The sequence below is a fragment of the Cydia fagiglandana genome, chromosome 16 (assembly GCF_963556715.1).
Source record: "Cydia fagiglandana chromosome 16, ilCydFagi1.1, whole genome shotgun sequence".
In the NCBI taxonomy this organism is placed as follows: Eukaryota; Metazoa; Arthropoda; class Insecta; order Lepidoptera; family Tortricidae; genus Cydia; species Cydia fagiglandana.
This window is the reverse complement of record NC_085947.1, coordinates 10,619,032-10,644,997: the sequence shown is the minus strand read 5'-3', so window position 1 is coordinate 10,644,997 and position 25,966 is coordinate 10,619,032. Positions and strand designations below refer to the sequence as shown.

At 37.4% G+C, this 25,966-nt stretch overlaps 1 protein-coding gene across 11 annotated transcripts in view; it reads right to left on the bottom strand.

The window, feature by feature from the left end:
- Positions 1-25,966, bottom strand: part of LOC134671975 (potassium/sodium hyperpolarization-activated cyclic nucleotide-gated channel 2) — a 287,227-nt gene that overhangs the window by 4,615 nt on the left and 256,646 nt on the right. For 7 of the 11 annotated variants that reach the window (XM_063529861.1, XM_063529863.1, XM_063529870.1 and 4 more), the window contains 7 exons: positions 5,505-5,668; positions 5,119-5,261; positions 3,629-3,766; positions 2,179-2,280; positions 1,605-1,754; positions 1,297-1,515; positions 67-331 (listed from right to left, as the gene is read on the bottom strand). In XM_063529861.1, the coding sequence (XP_063385931.1) occupies positions 67-331; positions 1,297-1,515; positions 1,605-1,754; positions 2,179-2,280; positions 3,629-3,766; positions 5,119-5,261; positions 5,505-5,668 (1,181 nt within the window). Of the gene's footprint in view, positions 1-66; positions 332-1,296; positions 1,516-1,604; positions 1,755-2,178; positions 2,281-2,534; positions 2,610-3,628; positions 3,767-5,118; positions 5,262-5,504; positions 5,669-25,966 lie in introns of all 11 variants that reach the window. The other 4 variants (XM_063529872.1, XM_063529864.1, XM_063529865.1 and 1 more) reach the window with 4 other exon arrangements.

The following is a 25,966-nucleotide window of genomic DNA, read 5'->3' as shown; positions in this document are numbered from 1 at the left end:
AAGTCCGAACTACGGCAATGTTTCACGTAAGCGTGTAGGAGAGACGCTAAAAGCTTTCGTCCTTACCAGGTTGGAAGACTTCGTAACGTAGCTTAGTGACGACGTCGGACACGAAGTTGGAATCTGCGTTTGCGAAGAAGGGCACAGAGGCCACCAATGATCTGCAGTTGTAGTTGATTACGTCTTCTCGGAGCTTCTCGCTCAGTTCGCCAAGAATCACCTCCTCGTCGAAGAACTTGCCCTGATACCGGTGCTCGAAGTATTCCGTGATGCGCTGTCTCATCTCACGCGGCAATTTTCGGTAAGCCATGTATTCTTCTACTTGTTTCACCTGAAATTTAAAAGGAAAAAAATTAGAGATAGCACTAAGACTACCTATTATGTACCCATACCGAATATATGACGTCTCACGAAACATCGTATTCGTCATCCCTTGCAGTTGATTTGCAGAAGCACAGTGCGTTAAATCCAAAGATACACTCACAGGCTTCACACGATATAAATGGTGCATTTTATCTCATGCTATTTTTATGCCCTTACTACGAATCTCGGCGTTCTTTTGCCGAATGCTTCTTCATTATATTTTTCTTGCGTTACAACTATCAGGTAGCTACGTCACGTTAATTTTGGTATTGTTCTTTCCGAGGTTCGCAGCAAGTCAGGGATTAGTATAATAGCACCAATAAGATCTAATAAGTGCAAGTATAGAATAATTATCCCTGTATCATAAAAAAGTATATATTAATATAAATAGAAATGAAAATGAAATTGTTAGAAAGACCCTTGGAAAGAAAACTGTTTTGAACACCCGTTAATGATATTATTTATGATATGATGAATTGATTATTTATAACACCAGTTACAGCGGTATATAGGTAGGTATGTGGTGGATAAATGCGAGTGTGACCTGAGTTAGACTAACTATATAATTATCGAGAATAGTCTGTATAACGACATTGACACACGAACATCTACTCGGTACTCACGTCTAATCTCTGAAACAGGCAATGGAGGGTTTAGTAACTGGCAATGGTAATGTTGCAAGGAATTGCAGGATGGTATCATTTTAAACATGAACGGTTTTGTGAGTTAACTATATAGTATTAATTACATCATGGGCATACATTAAGAAAATGCGAATTTAAATGAAATTAAACTAGTTTTTAGTTCAACACAGCATTAACTGTAGGTGTTCATAACGGTTTCAAGTTTCCATAGCGCAGGGACTTTAGGTTCCAAATCTGTAAGGAAGAAAGAGAGTAAAGAGTAGCAGTTAGTATCAGTTTTAAGAAATACCTTTTCTCTGTATTGTCTGCGGGAAGAGTCGAGGGACTGGATGAGATTGGTGGCGTGGCCGAGGAAGAGAGCGTAGCAGGTGGCGCCCGAGATCATGGACAGCATCGTGAGCCACATGTCGGTAAGTGACTGCGGCGGGAACCGTCCGTACCCGATGCACAGCATGTGTGACATGGCCTTAAACAGTGCCCACGAGTACTGTTCTAGCCAGAATGAATCCTGCATGACAGACATGAACAAGCGGTGATTACTAAAATCTTAGCAAAATGTTTATTGACAGTAAAAATAGAAGCTGTAGTATTTGTTACCTGCAATTCGTTTATTGCAACCCAAGAGTTCGCCGGGAACCCTTGCAACATAGGAACCAGGAATTGAAGGCATCCGGACCAGTGGCCGATCAACAACATCATGCAGATTAAGTTGAATATCCGCATGAACACCGATGCCATGTTGAGGAACTGCAAAGAGAACAGAAAGATCAACGTTGTTCCACAAGTCAGCTTCGCCTCTAAAGGAAGCCGTGCGGACTGCGCGCGACAATGACGCCCGAGGTCAAGCATCGCGATGATTCTCTACCGATGAATTCGTAAAATAGTAGTGAGAAATAAAGTATGATCGCGTGAGACGATTTGTGTCGAGCTCGCATGCGTGAGGAGGCAGTCAGGAGGTCGCGCGGCCGTGGCCGCCGCACGGTCGCGAGACCCCTGCTGCCTCGCCGCCTCGCGCGTCCGCCCGCGCGGCCGCCGGCGGGACAGGGTCGGAAACAGAAACGTAAGAGAGGAAGCGAAGCGAACGCAGCGGACTAGGGCGCCGGGCGGCGCCGGCAGCATGCTAAGCGGGCGAACGAGCACATGCGCGCCGGCTCGTGCCGACCCTGGTTACCTTGAAGATCAGATTGCTTTTGGTGTGACCCTTCTTTTTGGCAACGTCGGAGCTGAGACGTCCCCTTCGTTCCGTGCGCTTTTTTTGAAGATTCTGCAAGATCTAGAAAACAAGCGAGAAACACAAGATAGTAGGAAGAGAGCCAGGCGCGCCCGGCGTGAGCGCGGATAGGTTTGGCGGGCAAGGTAGACGCGGAATAGCGGGCGGAGCGGGGCGGGGTACTAGACGCGTGCGGGTAGCAGCGGACGCGGGGCACATACAGGATGCACTAACACCGAGACGAACAGGACGCGGGCTAGGCCCCTATGCTAGCTAGGGGACGGGAGGGCCACGGCATGCAGAAGGCACAGCAGCACCTGCGTGACGAGGTCGCGCGAGCCGGTGCTCTCGGCGTCGCTCGGCGCGGCGCGCGGCTGCGGAGCGGGGCTCATCTGCACACAACACCGTCACTGCGAGGACGCCAGTCTGCCTCCACCCTCCCCGTGCCTACTCCACTTCTCTCTGAATCTCCGCTTGGAAACCAATACCCGTATCCTCGAGCTTGTGACGTCGCAACAGATTTTGGACTGGTCTTTATGGTCTTTATTGTTGCAGCCCAATTCATGGTACTTATGAATTCAATAAATTAGAATAATCGATATATTGATTTTGGCTGTTCTGGTTTAACACTATGCAAGCATGTTTCTATAGGTAATATTTATGTTTTACTTTTCATTTTTGTTTAATTTTGCCAAGTAAAAGTTGGAGTGTTTTAGTATGTCCAATTGTTCATACAATACAGGTGATATCGTTTCTGTGGTTTTATTAAAAAAGCTCTAGTTTTATTTATTAGCTTTATGGGAGCTACATCTATTAGGTCGCGTATTCGGCGTCAGCGCATCTTCTAGAGGCTCCGGAAAAGCGGCAACAAAAATGTATGAAAAGTATCGCAAATAATATTGTCATGTTGGCGAGCGATGGACGGGGATCGTCGACGGATGCTCGGGGCGCGGGCGGGGCGCGGGGCGCGGCGGGGCCGGGGCTCGGGCGCGAAGAAGTGAGAGAATAGACGTCACGAGTGAGAGCGTGCTCAGGCAGAAAGAAGCTTGCAGAGAAGCAGAAGAGAAGTGCAGAGCGGGACGTGGGGCTTACATACAGTGGGGGGGCGGGATCGATGGTATAATACAGGATTACAACACTCCATTTACTTGGGACCACTACTGGCTAGAAAATTTTAAAATGTTACTCATTAACACATTATAATTATATCTGTGCATTTTAACCAAATCGTTAATTATTATACATTTTTATATTATACATTCTTAATCCTGAATTAGGCTTGCATTAGGCTGTTTAGTTATGTCGTGTTAGTAAATGTGAGCGTAATGTGTCAGAGCAGTGTTAGTAGGTAAGTGGTAGAAAGTAGGCGACCCATACGAGTGCGTGTGGATCAGTAGAGATGATGGCTTACATATACTTCCTCCCATTGCGAGACATAGCGGACCAGCCTGGACAGCCGCAGCAGCCGCACCAGGGACAGCAGCTTGGCTAACCGGAGTATCCTTAGTGCACGACCCGCGTGAAGAATTTGAAAGCTTTCACTAAAGTCCTGTCAACACAACCAAAATAATTCAAATGCCAGTATTATTGCAGGGTGCCCGAAAGATTTTAACAGAATCTTAGGGGCACCCAGGAAACCACTAGTTGGCAACGTTCTTTATACAGTTTGAAGTGTAGAAGACATGCAGCTTTGCTGATATTGAAAGAGTAAGTATCAGCCAAAAAAAAGTGCTGAAGCATAACAACGAACATGTCATGTTACAGTTAAGGTTTGTTAATTTACATTCAAAGTTGCAGGGGACGTCTGATGGGCATTAGTGGAGGGCATCATTCTGCTCATTTACACGAATTTGTTAGTTAATATAACATAGATGGTGCGATAGTTCAAGAATAATATTTGTTTATTAGAAAGGTGACTTTGACACACTTTCAAAGTGTCCTATTGTTAACAAACAGTATTTAAAAGGGAATGTTTTAAGCAAGGTGTTAGGGTCAAATATCGATCAATATAGCTCATTTACCTAATGAGCTTCACAGTCTTGTTCAAAACTACTTTATTAAAGAGAAGAATTGAAAGAAGTGTTTATTTTTACAATTCGGTCGTGTTGTTATGAAATAAAAATAATTCAGCCATATTTATTTACTCGAACAAAATACGAAAACTACAATTTAACAGTAACTTGATATATAGGAATACTAGTCCAAAACACTGAAAACATGCTGTGTATGAAAAAAGGCATGTAGGTATAAAAATAAAATGTTATACCTAGTAGTAATAGGAAAAGAGAAAATGGCGTGCATGGTACCATTAATAATTGTATTTGAAGTAGGCAGAAATATTGTCAAAAGTATAATTATAGTATAGGTACAGGTACAATAGAATTTTTAAAAGTGCGCAGTTAGAAAATGTAATATATAACCAGCCAGTGCACTGTTCGAAATTGCTGATTTTTAAAGAAGGATTCCATAACCAATAGAAAAGGATTGAGTATCCCATACGATCCAAGGAATGTCAAGATAAACCAGACCACCTAATAGGACGAAGAGTAGAAATGCTTCAGACAGGAAATCATATGGGTTACCAATGATGCGTGCAGACAATATAAAGGTGTGGACAATATTGAAAATATGAAGAAACATGTAGTTGGTACTGAATCTATAGTGATTCCATCAAACCTTTATTGTTCTGTTAAACCTTAAAACGAGATATTATAAATCGAAACACGGTGTCGCCTTGGAAGCTCTCGTGGCAGTTGGGCAAGGTCACAATGAGAAACAAATATCGAAACAACAAAACTAAAAAATTCTAATGGAACAAATGCTGAAACAGAATATCAAAACAACATAAAAGACAGTTTAAAACTACAGTAATAAGAACAACACGGCCAAATTGCAACGTACGTTTACCTGATTGAAGATCAAGAATATATAATCTAGTGGTATACTAGAGATGAGGTCAAGGAAGAACCATGTCCTCAAATAGTGCTTCGCTATTAACTTGGGATCTAATATCACTTGTTCTGCATTATCTTGCTGCATTATTCCTGAAATAGAACAAAAAGCAATCTTTGGAATATGCTTAACATAACTTGAATAGTTTCAAGAAGAAGATATTTGTCTCAAAAGTTCGTCCTCTACAAAGCTCTTTAAATTGCTGTTTGATTTAATCTATGATTTATTTCACTGTTCTTATTCCAGCTAACAAAACAGTGTCAAATGATATCGAGCTATTGAAAAACCTTAATCGTAATAAGTAATAGCAAGATTGTATAAAAATGATTATTTACCTGTCCTAAAATTAACAACGATATCTATAAGGAAAATTGTGTCCGAGAGACAGTTGAAGGCTATCCAGCGCGTGCTGAGGTCGTCGTTGAAGAAAGAGATGGCGACGGGCAGGATGATCAGGTTGGCCACCAGGAGCAGCAGCATACACAGGTCCCAGTAGAATCTGAAGACAAACAAAATATACTTGATTATAAAGATTACAGAAAACTACTATTGGTAGACTTCGCTCACTACACTATGTTAGCCTAGCCCACCTATCCGGATGCATGCGATAGACGTGGCCAGCCTAATCCCATTTGAGCCTGACGGTTTTGACATTGGTTTTGGATTGGCATTGGAGCCTGGTTGGTCGGCAGTGTCGGCACCAAGTGGATGCCGACTAAGAAACGTGGGCGGGGCAGGCCCAGGCGGAGATGGCGGGACGATTTTGACGCCTTCCTTAACAACTGGCCGGAGGAAACGCTAAATCGGGAGTGATGGAGAAGCAGGGTAGAGGCCTTTGCCCAGCAGTGGGACACACAAATATGCTAAGGAAAAAAACCGACTAAGTGCGAGTCGGACTCGCAAACGAAGGGTTCCGTACCATTATCTATAAAAACGGTCACCCATCCCCGCCCGACGTTGATTAAATTCGGTCAAAAATCACGTTTGTTGTATGGGAGTCCCACTTAAATCTTTATTTTATTCTGTATTTGTTGTTATAGCGGCAACAGAAATATATCATCTGTGAAAATTTCAGCTGTCTAGCTATCACAGATCACGAGATACAGCCTGGTGACAGACGGACGGACAGCGGAGTCTTAGTAATAGGGTCCCGTTTTTACCCTTGGGTTACGGAACCCTAAAAAAAGGTGTAGCAAACGTAATGTGATTGAACGATTAATCGACTTACTCAACTTGGGTATATTTTGGCAGTTCAATGCATTTTGAGTGGAGCCAAAACCAACAAAGTATGAGTAAGTATCTATGTGGAATTTGAATTATTCCTCATAAGATATTCTAAAGTTTGTCAATAAACTTTCAGCGATGACGGCTCAAGTTTCATGGTGACATAGTTTATATGCGAATTTGAACAAGAGATATTTTCGAACAGTATTATATAGGTACATACATCAACCTATAACTTACTTATCGTTTTAAGTAAAACAGTAATCATGACTAGGTGTTTACATATTATTCATATTTACATGACAAACATCCATGTTGTGATTTGATAATGATTTATACATAAACTTGGATGGTTAAGCGCAATTTTTTTAGGAACGCGTCACGCTTAATTTCTTTATAGATAGGTACTTACCATTAGCCAGACATTTTTTTTGAGGAAATGGTAAAAAGGACTCGTGTTTGTGGTGCAATTTTTATTAATTACTAGTATCATCATTTCTTCAAACAAAAACGTCACTTTTGACACTTGTTTGACACTGACATATCTAATCCATATCGTTTGAATGTCTAGTATTTGACGTATCTCATTGTTCGAATACGGCTGATAGTAAAGATAAGTCTTCAATATTTCATATCTAGTGAATATCTTATCCATTTCCCGAATCGCGGCGCCAATCGCCATAAGGTACCTTTTGCAGTGGAAGGTCACATATCTTTACTATTTCATATCTAGGAGTCTCTAATTCATTTCCCGAATCGAACCGTAAGAAAGCGCAGAAATTGAAATTGATCGAAGTGACATTTTATCAATATTTTGACATTTTTCTATTAATTAACATTATTAACTTTGATTACTGAAGCAGTGTACTTGTATGCATAAGTACACATATTTATTCAATTTAATGTTCTAATATTTATTTTCATTTAATCAAATGGTTATTGTTATATTATATTTTGATTTAATAATTATTTCTTTTTAATTTCAATTAATTTATTTATCTCTAATTATATTTAACATGTGTAACAAAATGACATTGTATAGCATTATAGAGCATAACACTAACAATAGTTTATAAGTCATAGTCGTAAGTACTAACAAAAATGATCTCATAGTTGGTCCCTAAATAAATGATAGTTGAAATTGTAATATTTTTATGTCTGCTCTGGATTTGCGATAGGTACTACTTCAGGTAGAGGTAAACATTATTGTTGTAAGTCGAGGCAGTAACGCATGTCGGTACAATGCTACAATGCTCAGCGCTACAAAGACACAATGAACACAAAATGATCTCATCGGTCATTTTATTTGATTACACGATTTGTGATCTGACTCAGAGTGCAAAACTGCAACTTGCATGTGGCTTTTTGTTTTCGATACAGTATTAAAGTACCATTTTTTTCTGAAGCAATATTTATGAAATAGATATGATCATTATAGGTTTAGTATATTATAGACTTTAAGATGTATGTACCTATGCAATTTGACTCGATATTTGTAAAATCAAAAAAGATGAAGCTACTTAGTCGTATTTTTGCTTCACTTTTTAGCAGGTCGGCTTTATGGAACTAGGTGTCTAGACTAGCCTTAAATATTCTTTAGGATATGTTTAATGTTTACCCTTTGCTTAGTACTTTTAGTAAGTAGCCACTGGGGTCGAATTCCTTATGATTTTATCTGTTACCCATAGAGGCCATAGAATTACATGTGTGAGTATTTCTGAGAGAGTCTGTGAGTAACTAATTATATTTATAGTATAAATAATAAAACCTTTCAACCCTTTCATGTGTATCTAATCGTGCGATTGTTTTGCTTTAAAAACCGTAGGTAGTTTTTTCTCTAATGCCGCTTAAGTCTAAATAGGTATGTAAGTTTATTGTTTCACCATTTCGCCAAATCGCAAAAGTGTGCCTTTAATTTGCAACAATGAGCCGGAAATATCTGCACAATATGTCAGTGACGACTGACGACTGAAGTACCTACTTACTTTGTAACCTTTTCGACTTTCTTCAACATTTTACGAGGGAAAATGAATCTTAAATGTACCTTTATTTTTATCCGTAACATTGCCGTTTCGTAAATCATACACAACGTCAGTCAATTATAAAAAGGGAGCGAAGGGAGCACCGAGCACCAATTGTAATAAAGTAAGATAAAGACGTGATTAAATGGATTTTAAAATTCATAAGTTATTTGAGTTATTTCCCAAATGGCGTGCTTTTTGCATTTGACTATTTCAAATGGAAGCTATTTATGTGGCGTGAAATTCAACGAATGCGCCTTGCGGGAGTCGTTTATACGAATGGTTAACGTAGGCAGAAAATTTACCTAAGTTGTCTATTTCTAGTACATATTTTGTAGGGAATTTTAATTAAATCTGACTCCATACTATTTCTTTTAACGAAAACCTACAATTCCTGATATAAAAATAAATCGAAAAAGTACCCTGATGGCTTGTATTGTGAACCTAGTTGGTATAAGTTTTACTTATGTACCTAAATAAATCATCTCAGCACATTGTGTTTAGTAGGAATCCAAAGCACTGTTTGATCAGAAATTTCAAATACCTAACTGCATTATCTATTTTAGCATGTTTTGAATAAGTTATTACCTACTTGCAAAGTGATGTCAAAATTAACTATTCTACGGTTCTACCCCTATAAACTTTGGACTAGTTTACGAGTTTCTAACCATCCTCGGCTATTATCATCTTGATAACTAAGTAGACCTGTAATGTGTATTTCAACACTTGGTCATATGGGTCTGTGCCAAGCTACACACTATTTTTGGCACGACCCACCCTAAAATCATTGTGTGGGCCAATGGAGTGTCTTGCAACTCATTTTAAGCTTAGAGTATTTTTTATGAAAAGCAGACAATGTTAGAAAGAATGTTACACACGTCATGAAGACATCATAAATAAACAAAAAGGAACTTCTCATAGTGTAGAATCATAATTCGTTCGTTATACCTATGTACAGTAGCAAAAATAATAAGTATCGCCTTAAATGAAATACTCACGGAAAAGTTTTTGCAAGCTTCAGTAATCTACTAGAAACATACAGCCTGGCAAAAAAGAGTAGAAATTAAAAAGTAGCAACACTGTAGTGTCGTCCCGTTCTCTTATATTAATTGATTTGAAAGGGACAACACTACAGTGTTGGCACTTTTTAATTTTTACTCTTTTTTGCTATTGCCTCTATTACGAGTATGTATAAAAAATTAAAAAAAATTCACGCGGAATTCACGCGGGATTTTACACCCAAAAAGCTTCCTTTGCATTAAGATTGCATCTAAAGTAATCAATTTCATTATTTGATAGTTATCGTCACTTTGTAGCTGGTAATCCAAAAGGGTCAGTATCGATATGCGTAGTGTGGGTAACGTAATAGAAATATGAATTTAAAAACATTTATAAATTACTGCTTGAAAATGGCTCTAATGATTTCAATTGAGCTTATAAAATGGGTGAGAGGGTACGGGGTCGACAGTTGATCGAGCTTGGTGAAAAATATAGCATTGTTTGTTTATGTACAGGTGTGGTCGGAAGATAGTGGATAGCATAATGTAAATAAAACATAAAAGCGGTACAATGGAACTCTTCAATGTATAACGATGCTGACTGACTGCCAAAGCAGCCAACGACAAAGCGCGCGAAATTGTACGTTTGTACGGCCATGACATATAGTCGTACAATTTCGCCGTATAATTGTATATATATGAGATGGCGCCCAAATGTTTCAGCGACTAACATTTCTCCCGTTTTATGGGCGAAGTTGAATGCAATTTTCATTTTTTTTATCAGCAAATGTAGCATTGGTGCGTTTGCAGTTTTTGAGAATATTTTCGGCAATACTTAGATTAAAAGATACTAAAGACGAACCCACAGTTACGCGCCAGATAATAAAATTGGTCTATTAATATAACTATCAAATTCAATCTATACTTACCTTGATATTTGGATGTCATGTTCACATACTTAGTACCTACACACCTACTAAATTAGTAATTTATGACTGGTCCCTACTAGTTAATAATACATAGTTGTAGTAGAGGTTGTAAAACTCGATAGCTCGTTCGGGTGAGGCAGTAAAGTATCGGATAGGTTATAGCTGCATTGAATTCGGGCGCTGGCCGCTGTTCTCTACAGCTAAAACAACAATGTGAGCTTAAGTACTATTTTTACTTTTATTACATAAAAATAGGTTTGTTTAAGGCTATACAACTTAGTATGTTTTGAAGTAAAACAATCAAAGTGTTAAGATTTTTTGTATCTTTTTTTTAAATAAATTATGGTGGCAAAACTACACTTTTTGATTGCAAATGCAGAGCTGCTATAAAGATTTAGCTTGGTCCTATAACTCTGAATTGTATGTTGTTCTATGAATCTTTGATTTGACATTTCTGCCAATAAAAAGTTATATCCGCGGTATAATACTCCATTGACTCGATGCTAAAAAAACCGGGCAAGTGCGAGTCGGACTCGCGCACGAAGGGTTCCGTACCATGATGCAAAAAAAGCAAAAAAAAAGCAAAAAAAAAAACGGTCACCCATCCAAGTACTGACCCCTCCCGACGTTGCTTAACTTTGGTCAAAAATCACGTTTGTTGTATGGGAGCCCCATTTAAATCTTTATTTTATTCTGTTTTTAGTATTTGTTGTTATAGCGGCAACAGAAATACATCATCTGTGAAAATTTCAACTGTCTAGCTATCACGGTTCGTGAGATACAGCCTGGTGACAGACGGACGGACGGACGGACGGACGGACGGACGGACGGACAGCGAAGTCTTAGTAATAGGGTCCCGTTTTACCCTTTGGGTACGGAACCCTAAAAAACATGATTGATAATTTTCATTTACGTCAAGTACCTAACACTACCTTCACCGTCTGATAACTGTGTCAACTTGTCATGTCATGAAATCTCACTTTAAAAATTAGATCAATGAAACATGTTTTAAACCTAAACTTTACCTTGTACCTACTGAGTAGCCACAATCTTACCGTTAAAAAAGTTGCTTTGTAATTAATACCTACCTACTAGGTACCTTTATATAATACCGTATAGACCATCAAAACATATTTGCAAATTGTTAATCACATTAACACTATTATTATTGCACCGTAGAGAATAAAATCATTCGAGCCATAGAGCGGACGATCAAATCACAACAAACATACGAGTAAATGGTCATTGCTTTAATTAACCTTAATTCGATGCACTTATTAGGTACCTATTGCGCTGCATTTAAATTGCTCAATAACGTACAATACCTACATGTAACTCACGGAATGTTTATTACAAATTACTGCTCTATTATAAAGATTTACATAAGTTTTTTTTTATCGGCGATTGGCCCTAGTCACACCAAGTTTTTTTCGGGGGGTGATGCGACATAGGAAGACGCGAAGATTTATAATTTAGAAGACGCGATTTAGCTTCCAATATAGCATTTCTTTCAGAGCACCTAAAATGTTCTCAGAATTTGAACGTTAAATAACGTTTATCTCAGAACGTTTTATCTCAGTTCACATACCTATATTATGTTTTCGGTGTGTATTGTTTAAAAAACAATTGATTAAGTTAGCTATATCCGGTTTGTCACGTTCTGTTGCAGCTGCAAAGATTTAATCGTATTAAAAGTCTTTTCTTAAATCTGTTAAATTTCGTCTACGGGTCGAAGAAAGATAAGACCTCTCAGCGCTTTTCTTGCAACAATGCTTAAATCTTCCGTGAGATCCTTCGAACAACAATTAAAACCCGTTTTATAGGTCATACGGAGACTTAGTCGGTGCTATTTTGTCATTTTGTCTGCTGCTTACTGCCCTGCTGTAACTATGGATTTGAACTTAAAGGGGCCCACTGATTAACAGTCCGCCGGACGGTATCGACCTGTCAGTTGTTCGGAACTGTCAAAATTTGTTCTAACTGACAGGCCGATACCGTCCGGCGGACTGTTAATCAGTGGGCCCCTTAAAGGGTATTAATAATCGAATAAAGACTAGAAACTCTGTGCGGAAAAAGATTGGAATTGGAATTGGAAAGATTGGAAAAGTATTGGAATATAAGGGCCTGTACATTCTATGACTCTTCTTTTTTCGCACAGAGTCTAAGGCTGTAATGTAGCGCTTAATATGGAGAGGTACGGTAGTTCACTGTTAAAAAAACGGTCTACAGTGGTATCCAGCATAAAGCCCTATTTAGACGATGCGAGAACTCGCATGCGAGTTGTATTACATTGCGGTTTTTGATCGGTCGGTTGAATTGGACGTAACCAACAATCCGCAATGTAACTAAAATCGAATGCGAATGCGCGCGCCGTCTAAATCAGCCCTAAATAAAATTGAGTAAACGAGGTTTCTTTATCAACTAATACATATTCACAATTGACTGTAGTATGTAGTATGTATAACTAGAGGCCGACTAGGAATGTCGTTTAGTATGTTTGAAACCGGTCATCTCAGGTAATACCCATACCTAATCACAGCGTAGTGCTCTATAGAGTGCTAATACGCTGTGGCACTGAATAAATACGCTGTACAGAAGACTCACTCTCTAACAAAACGCGTCTGTTACGATCAGATATGGCCGCTATAGGTGGCGACAGCGCCATGCGCGGCTTATGGCTAGCCACCAAAATTGCAAAGCGACGAAATCGCGGAGTGAACCACGCCTAGCTGTGGTACAATCGGCTCAATACTTACTTGTAAAGTAATGCCTATTAGTCGTTGGAAAACTTATACAACATTATTTTGTTTGTCGAATTCTTGGAATCGAAATCATTTCTCTCCGCATTCAAATTAATTTTCATATGCTACGGCTGATACGGCTAGTATACGTCGTGAACAGAGTTAACTTAAAAGTATAAGTATAGATAATACTCGTAGTTCTAACACCGACCGAAGCATCACATAAAAAAAAGTGTATTCCGAACGAAAAGAAAACCAGTGTGTCGCTTTACTGCGAAACGATACCGGTCGTTAAAGATTATTACAGGCGTTAAACCTGAAAGAATTTTTAAAACACGTAATTGTCCATTCCGGGAATCGTTAACGGGAATAGTTCATTTCGAGATGAGTCGTTAAAATGCGCTATCGGTAATTAAGGATTTTAAGTAGTTGGTCACCAAAAGATTGCTATAAAAATAACCTATTAAGGGAATTAAGGATCTGGGGAATAGGGGTACTAGTAAATACTCGTATTATCACTTATCAGCTCTTTGGGTATTTAATAACTATTGATATAATAATACTAATAAAGTTTAAAACAGCTATGATATTTATGCCTTTTTGATTTCAGAAATACTAACTTTATTCAGTTAAAAAAGTTTAATTAATAAAGCAGCAGACTTTTCCTTAGACTGAAAATAAAAGCATAATGAAGAATGAATAAAACCGGCCAAGTCCGAGTCGGACTCGCGCACGAAGGATTTCGTTCCATTACGCAGAAAACGGCAAAAAATCACGTTTATTGTATGGGAACTATTTGTTGTTATAGCGGCAACAGGAATACATTATCTGTGAAAACTGCCTAGCTATCGCGGAAATACAGTCTAGTACAGACAGACAGACGGACAGCGGAGTCTTAGTAATAAGTCCCGTTTTTACCCTTTGGGTACGTAACCCTAAAAAGAAATATTTCACAATTAACTGCGCGTCTTGAACAGAGTAACGCATATTCTTTTATTTCTCTTAGGAAATTATGTTAACAAGACTAAATTTAGGAATTGCTTTTAGGAAGAGCTTTTTGTGATGCAAATGGACTTAACTCTGATTAAATCTAATCATGTATCTGAATTTCCGCGCAGCTGCTCTCATTTCACGTAATTAATATTAACACATCATCTCCATATATTATTAGGCAGATATCGATCGCTTAGTTCCACAGAGCTGTATTTTATACGTTACGTACTGTCAAAATAGGCCTTATTTAATGCAAGGTAAAGTTCATATTTAAGTGTAAATTTATGAAGAGATAGGTGGTTGTGAAAGTGATAAGTTAATATCCGGGTCGCATGTGTCGGATGCTGTATCAAGATCATATGCATTTGTGCAGTGACCCGCTATCAGTATCAGTAATGATGCAACTGTAGTATGACGTCTGTCTGCTTGCGGTGTAGTGTTTAGTGGCTTACGCCACCGTACACTAATCGCCACTGGTTTTGACTGGTATGTTTAAATGAAGCATGGGAGCGTGATTCTCATTACTGCAACTATGTATGTGTAAATAGTTTAAAGTTAACCCTTTAGCGGACCGTTGCATTGTTACGTTATTCATTATCATCACGCAACATATATAACAGATTTCCGATTTATGATTAACAGTGATCGGGGATTTCTATGCCACACCGCGGGATATCAAGTCGAAATGGTAATATGGATACGCCGCTTGGCCCGCGATAGGAATTAAACTGTTCGAAAAGTAAACGCTATTTCGGTGTTGGTAATTCGTTTATAAAATAAAGGACTGTAAAAAAACGGTGTTGGTTATGATTTAAAGAAAAAATATTATTCAAAAAAATATTAAGTTATACAAACATGTTCTTATAAGTACATATAATAATTTAAGTAAAACATTTTTAAAAAACCGTACATATGTACGTACGTATTTCTATTTTAACAGTTATGTCGGGATGTTGTTTGTCATTAAGACACGTGGTATTTTTGCACTTAATAATATAATGAGTGCAAAAAGCAGCTGCAGTGCGGTTTGTATTTACAATGTCATTCTACGGTGCTAATAATTAGTAGATAAGATAAGCGTTTGAAGAAGTGATTCAGTCGGCTTAGATAATGCATGATTAATTGATTAACAGTAACATGCCAAAACACTCCTATATCGCACACGAATCCCGGAATCCCGCGGCATATCCATACTAGCATAATGATTGAGGTCATTCACCCCAAGTGGCATAGAAATCCCCGATCACTGATGATTAAGTAATTACTTGAATCGAAAAATCATATTCTTTTCCAAGGCTTTAACTTTCAGGCTTTTGCGTGAGAAGTATTAGACAACATGACATCGAAAATCAAAAAAGTACTATTTTTACACAATTACACATCTCAATCTCATTTCATTTACAATTAGTCCATTAATTGTCATACATACATACATACATAGTTAAGGTTATAGGTTCCAAGTAATAGACAATTTGTGTTACCTATACGATTGTAGCGAACGTACACGGGTATCGGCGTTATTTCACCAGCTCGGGTCTCACATATAGCACATTAAACTTAGTTTGTCAGTTGCCCGTCTGTTTCCCGCCCGATTATCAGTCTGACGCGGCGGTAAACTCGTAAACGTCAGTTAAAATTAACCTTCCGTACTTGGCAGTCAAGTTCACTTTTTAATCGTATTTAATGCGCCTTAGTGTAATTTTAACCTTGAACCATTCTGAAATAATGACCTAGCCGTATTATTTATATTGAAATTTACGAATACCTAATCTCTAGATGAATAAAAGTAAAATACCTCTTTTACTATAGGTATATTTTAAAAAGGCGGTCTATTGGTTACCGAAACAAGTGACTGGCAGGATAAAATATTCGTGAGTTAACTTCAAGATTTCAAGAAATCAATCAAATTTATATGTTGGAATTTTTTTATGTTATTGGTATATTTAAGAGACACTATGAATGTATTTTTATATTAATTTAATGCAGGTAGGTATTGTATTTCAAAACTAAGTAGTATTTTGTTACTATTTAGTAACGAAATGCTTTTGTCCGCAATCCGCTTATTAAACAAGAAACTATCCTCAGCTATTCGTCTTAAGTAAATCTGCTTTGTTTCGTTCCTTTTGTGACCGCTGTATTCATCGCGAGCGCTGGCCAGCATTATGCACGGCGGTAACTAAGTCGGTATTGTGCGGTCATAATAAGCACAATTTATACAAAGCTTTGTGTAATGTTGCACTTCGCATAAAGGGTGATGCAGCATAGTGATTTACATTATGCTGTAAACAACTGGTATTATTCGCTGTTACACCGTTTAACAAAGCTGATTCAAACCGACATTTCAATGATCGAACGAAAGCCTGGACCGTGTAATTTGGATTTATTTTATTTTATACGAGGGACAATATTTGTTTGCATCTGTGGTACATAAAACTTGGTTGATCGTAAATATCTTCCCAGTAGGTGGTAGAATAATAGTTTTTCAGAATTGGGTGTGTATTAATATAAAATTTATTTTCTTATCATTTCTATATTTCGTGTAGTAGATTTTCAGCATTATTACCTCCCACGGCCAGACCATTGAATGTCAAGGCGGTTTCTCCTGACCTTTTCTACGGGCCTGCGAAATTGATGTCAGAATATGCAAATTTCGATTACAGGCTCTAAAAATATCTTTTTCTATTCAACGGTCTGATGCATAATTTTACGTGACAGTGATAGGCAGATATTGATGAATACTGTAAATGTATGTCAAATAATAATTATACGCTTCTTTGTCACTCAAGCAACTCGAGCAAAACAAAAAGTTCTGCATTTGTTACTGAACCGCAGACAACTGTTTATTTCAGATAAGCGGTAGACAACATGTAAGTAATCCGATGCGGAGACCAGACATCTTGTATCTCTTCCAAAAAAACCAGACGCTCTATTGGCATTAATCTTTCTTTGTAGCTTTCTATCATTTAGCATAGATGTAATGTAGTACTTGTATTCTACGTCTTAAGGTGCCGTAGGTTCAGAGAGTGGAGTTTTTGAAAAATAGTAGTGTTGTATTCGGTTGCCTAAAATTTAATTAGCAAACTTCACGCCTTTCTCTTGTAATTTTTTCAATTCGAAACCTGATTATTTGACTTTTGCGAGGAAAATAAAAAACACAACCAACAAAACATACCTAAAATTTGGGAAAAGAGTTGAGACGAGACGGCATACGATATGGACATGTAACGATTGAAATACTGGCTTGCACGCTAAGAAAATGAGCTTTTAAAACAATGTCGGCGAAAGAGATTCGCAGTGTAGTCACCAGTGAAATTAAATAGGGGTATTTGAAGGGATATATTATTATGTATAGGGTATAGGTACCTAAGACTAAAGGGGCCCACTGATTACCAGTCCGCCTGCAGTCTCTGGCCTTATCGGGCGACCTGCCGTCCTAGACCAATAACGTCCACAAACATAAGCGATTATTGCCGGCCGGCAATGGTCTGCTGCCACCTCTGCGACTACAGACGAGTCGTCATTTTCCCACCGTACGGCCGCCTGCCGGCAATAGTCTGATATAATTTTGACAGATCCCTACAAATTGACAGTTCGCCGGACGATGTTAGCCTGTCAGTTAACCGCAGCAGGCCACACATTAACAGTTCTATTTCAGATTTTGGACTGACGGCTATTCGGACTACGGCTCGTCGATTCCGGTCAGCGTCGACAGATATCTGCCGGACAGTCCGTGGCCTGCAGGCCAATTTACACACACATTATCAGATAGCCGGCCGGTGGCCTGTTGGCCGTCATCTGTTGTCAGTCGAGAGCCTTCAGTTTCGTGTTTTTCAACTAGTTTAATTTTTTCCTCAAAATGGACTGTCGACGTCAAAGATAATGTTTACACTTTTGGACCTTATTCCTTTGTAATAAGGCAAAAAATGTAAACCTATATTTTACTACTACAGTGAAACCTGGTTAATTGGTTACTTGGATAAATGGAAAACCTCAATAGTTGCAACCAAAGCTCTGGTTCTGGTCCTTTGGAACCAAAGGTCCTCTATAATTGAAATTATGAAACTTTTTTAGTTATTTTATTAGTTACATGAAATTTGATTTTGATGTTTTTCTTATGTTTGCCTACGTAATTAAACAGATTGCATAAAGTAGTTACCTACTCTATAATTGTAACAGTTCCATTGTTTGGTCCTATTTATTATTTCTACTAGTAAAATAGGATGTACTTTAAATATTTATTTATTTCATTATTTCATACTTTATTGCACAAAACAAGTTAAAGGTACAAAAGGTGGACTTAATGTTTTAAGTTATTCTTTACCAGTCAATTACTGGCCCAACCAGAAACTATTTTACAAGCTTTTATTACCTAACTGACTTTCAAATCTGAGAAGGACGAAGGTTATCAATAGGGAATATTACGCGTAACTCTGCGTAGGGGGCGCCAGACCGTTAAAGAAACGAAATACTACCAGAAAAAGGTGACGAAGTGGATTACTATATCTGGTGATGTACGTAATTTTTTTGTTTGATTTCTTGTAAATTATAAAAATCTATTACAAGGTATCAAACAAAAAAATCACTCGTAAACCGCCCAAGTGGACCTAATATTATGTAGAAAAGGTTTTAAAGAGTAGAATGAATAAAACAAAAACATAACAGTAAAGTATTTTCATTTCTTTCAATTTGGTATACAAAGATAGCACCTAAATAAGAGCCTGTGTAAGTAAAAGTAGGTTGAATCCACCGCTTGCAGCTTCTAACTCCATATCCTTTTTTTGTAATAATTGTCAAATAGTAGGAGAATTGCAGGTAGGTAATATCGCCACGCCACGCTCTGTAACGCCGAACACAGTTTGCTCCAGATATTCTTTTAACTTAAAACGGAATGAATTAATGTTGTCATAATTCGGATCCACCTTGTAGCTGAAGAATTTCAGGCATAGATCTTATCTCTTGTCTAAGCAGGTACTTCGGTTAGGTTAGGTGAGGTATCTCCATACTTGCGCTAGTGTTCCTACCACGTGTCTTTATAGCGTACTTTATAGAATCAAATCGCACAATTTTTGCAGAATGTCAGTCATGAAAAAAATCAGAATTGTGATATTATGTTTTCGATTTTCTTATAAAGGTATTTTTCATAGCTAGTCTTTTCATTGCTAGCTGCCGTGAACGCCAACGATGGTATACCTCCCGGCGTTATCTTGAGAACTATAAAAATTTTAACCAGTGTTTTAGGTAATATTGGGAGGCTGATTTCCCTATTTGAATCTTTCAATGCTTGCTCCTTTTTTTCTCGGTTACACTTCCAGCAATCAATAATCATGTCTGTATTTTCGAATATATAAGCCACGCAAATACAATATGTCACATTTAAAATTAATAGAGAAAAAATAAGGTTTATGTTATAATTCTCTTTACGACATTTATTTTTGACTGACAGTAAACAACAGTTGCGAGGTAACAACATGATAAATAAAGAAAAGTCTTGACAAACTAGATACATGCAACCTTCGCATTGTTGTATTCAGGCCTTAAAATTGTATAAATTTTATACTGACATCTGGTGACGTAGTTTGCACATTCGGAATAATTTTATTTCAATTTGACAGAAGCCCTACCGTATTTAAGATTAATAAGGTCTACTGGCCGTAAATTGTGTATGAAATTACAAGCAAATATCAGCCTCAAAGAATTAAGTATTGGATCCGTGATGTTCGAAGACAAAAAGTCGTATGCTTATATTGCTTATTAGGGACTATGAACTCTTAAGTATTAGGAATAAAATAGAATTTACTAATGCTGTAACGTGTGTCGATCGCCGGCCGGCTACCTCATCATGTGTGTTTGACTGGACTCGAGGCCACGGACTGTCCGGCGAATATCTGTCGGCGCTGACTGGAATCGTCAGGTGGCCACACACGATCAGTTCGTGTAAGTCGTCAGGCCGAAAACTGACAGAAAACTGTTAGTGTGTGGCCTTTTGCGGTCAACTGACAGGCTGATATCGTCCGGCGGACTGGTAATCAGTGGGCCCCTTAAGACAAAGTTAAGTTTCAAATAAAGCCAATCTATGTTACATGAAACTTAGCTTTCATCCGCTAAAGGCTAACAGTAGGGTTTAAACCCTACCAAAGTCGCACAAGTTAGTCAAACTACTCAAACTCTTGTAAAGTGACCTGGGAGGATTATCTCAACTTTGTTACGTCCAACCTAAAATAACATACTTGTATGTCAATTGAGGCAAGAAAGAGTATAATTAATAATTTCTTAATTAATAAGTTTTCGTCTGATGTAACGTACCTACCCGAATTCCAATTTATTTAAGAGGAGTGTACAATTTACTTATAACATTTTAAAATAATGTCAAGCTTAACACATATATTTTTGTATGTGCTTTAATCAAATGAAGTGGAAAAGTTACACTTATTCAAAGTTCTGTAAGCAAGTAGCTTCAATAAAGCTTTCAGCAAATCACTACTACGAAGGGAAATGAAGTGGTTTAGTATGGACTTAGAAATATATCATTTTTATGATTTACACGAGCGATGGCTTTGTGGAATATTAATAGAAATTTGATTGAAAACTGGACCTTATGAAGGTATAGGTACTTTTGCGACCTACCTCGTTTCCTACAATGGCTTTATTTCAGACCGCCAGTTGTTTTATTCAATGATTCACTTGCTTTGTGTATTTGAAATTCAGGTTCACGGTGAAATTGTATCACGAAATTCAGTTTCGACTTTTTATTATTTCGTATTCGGATAATTTGTTTACATGTTTGTTTGCTTTCAGATTTGAAAGGTACTAATTCATTCAAGCTTGCGAAATTGAGTTACTTTATTTGAACAAAACTTTTTACTACATAGGAAAATGTTATTTATTGTAGTTTGTGTACAGAGATGTAGATAAAAAACAGATCCGATTCTGCAGGTTATTTTCCGTTTTATGTAAGTAGTTTTGTATATTTTTTAACAAACTCGCTAATCTCAAATATTTATCATCAGATTAGCTACCTGCTCATCAAAGGTTTTGAATTATAGGAATAGGTACCCGTATATTCTGAGAAAGTTCTTAGTCCCGGCAGGCTTTATCACGTTTTCGAGGGTCCTTCTTTAGCGGAGTGTCTCCATGATCAAAAGACAGCCGCAAGCCGTCTAACGTTAGCTGCCTGTAATGACGTTGACTCGATGGTTTGTGAAATGAAATGAAATTTATTTGACACGTCATATATAAATTTTGGTTGTTCTTCTATTCTATGTATTGTCCTGCCTGTATTTATTTTGTGTGATTATAAAATACCTAATATAAAAAAAATATATGTGAAGAGACAAATTCTTTTTTGCATTTTTCCTCGCTCGTGATTCCACTTCCTCGGGATTATAAATTAGCACTCGTAGTGATAACTAACTTTGCTCTCTAGTTACACGAATTACTAATTACTCTGATTACATTTATTCAATTCAATTCAATTCATTTATTTAATTCAGACATACATATCCATAAAATTGTTAGTAATTACATATTTACAAGACTTATCAAGACTTATTTATTTATGTATATCTGTGCAGTTTTTATATAAAACATACAAAGGAAGATTCAGAAACAACCGGCTACTTTATTACTCAATGCAGTGGAAAATTTACACGGATAGAAATTATTTGCCATCCGCCCCGGGCGCTCTGAACTAGTTTGCTTGCTTTTAAAATGTAAACTTGAATTCTCAATTTGATCGCAGCAAGCCTTTCATAGATAAAGGCTCCTTCTAAATACGTAGATAAAAAAAAAAAAGCAAGCCTTTCGTTTTGTACTGCTTACATTTCCTGTGCGGTCGGTAACGTTATAATTTCTAGTGCTATAATTTCTATTTGGATATTATTGAAAGCTTTCAAGAAGATTTCTGGCAGCTGACGAGTCACGTCATATTCCGGTATCTAGAAACTTTTGCCAAAAACATCGAGTATTGTAAAATCTGAACGGCAGAGAAGGCAAAAATTGTTCAACGTGTTCGGGTGAGCTCGAGGGCCTCGGTCGAGTGGGCAGACACTCGAGCCAGGGTTGTCCGGCTCGGTCGCCACCTGAACGTGTCCCGGACGCCTTTTTACAGCGCCTCAGGTCTAGCTCTTTGTTCAAACATTTACGAAAAACTCAAGTGTATTTGAAACATTGATTCGAAAAGTTAAGAGAAACTGCCTTTGAAATTCTATTTACGGTAAAGTACGTGCTTATGCTTCGATGCATTTTCCTTTAACGGAAAGTTAACTTTTAGTGGCCGCGGCACATTTCGCAAACACTAATTGATTACGGGCGCGCAATGTGAATGCGAAATGGAAATGTGGGCACAATTTTAAATCCTGTATGTATACAGGTAATTTTATTTCGAAGGCTGCAGCGGAAAAATCGGTTAAATAAATTGTGACAAATTGACAGTACAAATTTGCTTAGTGACTGTCCCTAGTTTGACGACTTTGAGCAATTTGTCACACACATTAACTTGTGTTCGTGACTTGCGATTTAGAGAGAACTCGTTAAAAATGGAATAAGGTAACTATAACGGAAACGGCTTGTATTTTGCGCTAAAAGCAATGAAGCGAACGATACGCGAAAATCTTTTATACTCTATTTAGTCAGTTAACGGCTTAACGTACAATATTCACAAAGTGGGAAATATACCTAGTTATTAGATTATATAATTCTTTATTCTAAAATGTAAAGTCTCAATAATCACACACTTATCAAATTAAAACTACGACGAGTAAACCTAATTATTTTAACTTACGGGGTCTACATATATCTACCTACATATTTATTTGCATTTTTATAAAATATTTCAGTAAAATGGTTTATCATAGCATTATCATACACCCTCCAACCCGATGGGAAATACACAGAATCACAGAAAATACGTATTTAGCTATTGTTAAAACGCGTACAAATAAATGAATTCACTCGCCTTAAGGGCATTTTGTAGGGCGATAAGCAAGAGTAATGGCCGAATAGGCTCTCTGAGTAGCGTGTGAGAAATGGATTGAAAATGGGAGAGAAAATAACTTGGTGCTTACGTCATGGTACTTTATCTTTTCCCTGGTTACTTGAGTCTGACCACATAAAGAGTTGGTATGTCGGTATTACTACAAGACAGTATGCCTTACCTACATTATTTTAGCAAGATGACACACCTACATATTTTGATGTCTGCACTTGATATCAAATACAATACAGATTAAAATCCAAGACCGAAATGGTATTTCAAAATAATTCATAATAGTTAATATCACTTAGAATGTTAATTACGTTTTGTCCAATATTTTTGTACAAGTGCTTATTTTCTTTATTTATTTTTCATCTTAAGTTAGGTTGTTTATAACTTGAATATAAAAGTAAAATACAAAAGCACATAAAAAATCAATAAAAACTACCTACATATAAACACATTATAAAAAACCTAACCTAGGGTGCCGCCGGCAGCGGGGCAGGGCCCAAGCTGCCGGTGATCAGGGCCGCAGAGTGAGGAATCGACGTACTATATAAGTGCTTATTATTCTTATTAACAGCAAAGACGCTTGCAAAACTTTTCCACACAGTTTTACGATATCCTAAGCCGAGAAGTATTTATTAGGATTAGGTAGCTATATGTATAATAGGTACATACCACCTACATCTAAAAACATCTGACTAGTATGAAGTAAAAACGTAATTGACATTCCTCTCACGTAAAACGAGGTGTTACAAAATTTTATGTCATACGTTCTCAAAATTCGATCGATCGTTAGGCAATTCTACGAAATTGGAATTATTCAAAACACATACTTTACAATGGAATCTTACGTGTCGAGCAAACGTTCATCATATCTATTTGTCCGCGGCTTGCGAACGGCTTAATTTATATTCTGGATTCAGTCCACGACTTTGGTCTAGCGAGTACAGGGTGGTACCAAGTTATGACTAGCTTAGAATGGTGGCATTAGAAATGATTACGTTGGGTACGATACTTATATGTGAGTTATATGTTATAAGTAAAATTCCGCAAATTTTGGCGCATTCTTGATGATATGCACGAACGCATCAATTTCCATTGGATTGCGTTACATAATTTCACAGACCTTAGTAATAGGTAATTATTTAGAAACTCTACAAATCGTTATCTAACCTTCTGTGGTAATCAAGTTAACCACAATGTAATGAATAATAAAGGTACAGATTTAAAAGAGTCGCTAGAAAAATTGCGCCAACCTCCGCTGTGGCTTACCGGATTTAGTCAACAACAGAATCCGGCACATATGTATGGATGATGCACCGCCGTTCTATTCGTATTTAATCCGCTTATAAGTTTATGCCGAATGAGTGGACACGAGTAATTGCAGACAGTAAATTCATTCAGTCCAATCGATGGCCATAAATTTTGATCAGATCATGAATTCAATTTCTGCTTTATTGCATGACATAGTTACATTAATAATTATAAATCTCAGTTTAAGGAAACGTTTTTCATACCCTTTTGGGGTCCATGAGGTACCTACTTGTATAAATGTTGTAACACCTCTTGTTTTTACCATGGTGCAATAGGTAAATGATTGATTTATATATAATTTTGATGACAGTTGTCGGATATTATTTGTTAGGCTATCTGTGTTTCTAGTTAGTTGTCTCAACTCTGCTTTCTTTGACTTGATGACGATAGCCATTAGTCAAGAAAACGAATAGAGAGAATCTATTAATTGCTTATTATAATTTCTCATAGTAAGCAATTAACTGATTTTTTCTACTCGTGACCTTGCTGGTTGCTTCATTTAATATTGCCGCCCCTTTTTTGCGAGAAGGTCAATGCAGAAAGGATACTTCTAATGTCATGGTAAATCGACTGTACCTTGTAGTTATGTCGCAGTACGGTCTACCTCAAAAGTGTGTGTGTATATAGATGTTCTCTCTTATTACAGTGAAATAAGGCACTAAACACATGTTATTGAGATCGAGTCATCGAGTCATATCTCATATAATATGATATATATATCACACAAGCACTAAGCAGGGCCATGGATTTAATTACTTATTCCCATTTCACTAAGTAAGATCACAAATTAGAAAGTATTGTTTTGGCCTTTATCATTATAAATTTCTTTAAGGCTATAGATATTTGCAGATTATTTTCTAACCACAGTAAAGCAAATCATAACCCTCCTTTTGCGTTGCCGTAGTCGGGTAAAAAAGGCTATCATTTTAGCAGTCTTAACATCATCATCTTCCTAGCGCTGTCTCGGCATTTTTTGCTTTACTTACGCTATTACATTATACAAATTTACAATTCCAAATCGACATGATTGATGCGATCAATGCACGCTACTTACCCACTGCCGTATTCGAACTTCAAGATATTCACAAGAGACGACACGTACTAGATCCATTCTAGATACGTTATAGTTTAGATATCAACTAGTTGGTTCTCTTTTGCAGCGCAATTCGGGCAACCAATGTCACTTTTACGTTAGATAGAGTAAGATATATATTAGATGTGAATTGGATATCTAAGTCGTATCCTGTGGAAATCGTTCAAGACTATCTCCAGAATCGCGCAAATGTCAAATTTGACAGGTTAGATCTTAAACATATCGTTATCGTATCTTGATGATGTCTAAAAGATATCTAATAGATGTCTATTTCAAAATCCGAATCGGGCCCCTAGACTAATGTTGTAGGTGTATAAATAGTGCCTGTAATGCCTGAAGCCTCATGCGGCTGTTTCATGAATTTCGGGTCGCTGCGCTGGTCACAAACGCGTGCCGTGCGAATTACACTCACGTTCATGATTTACTTATACCGAATTGGATTTATTAGCACAATGGAATTGGGTCAAACAAACTTAAATTTATAATTTATCCTTTTTGTTCCCGAAA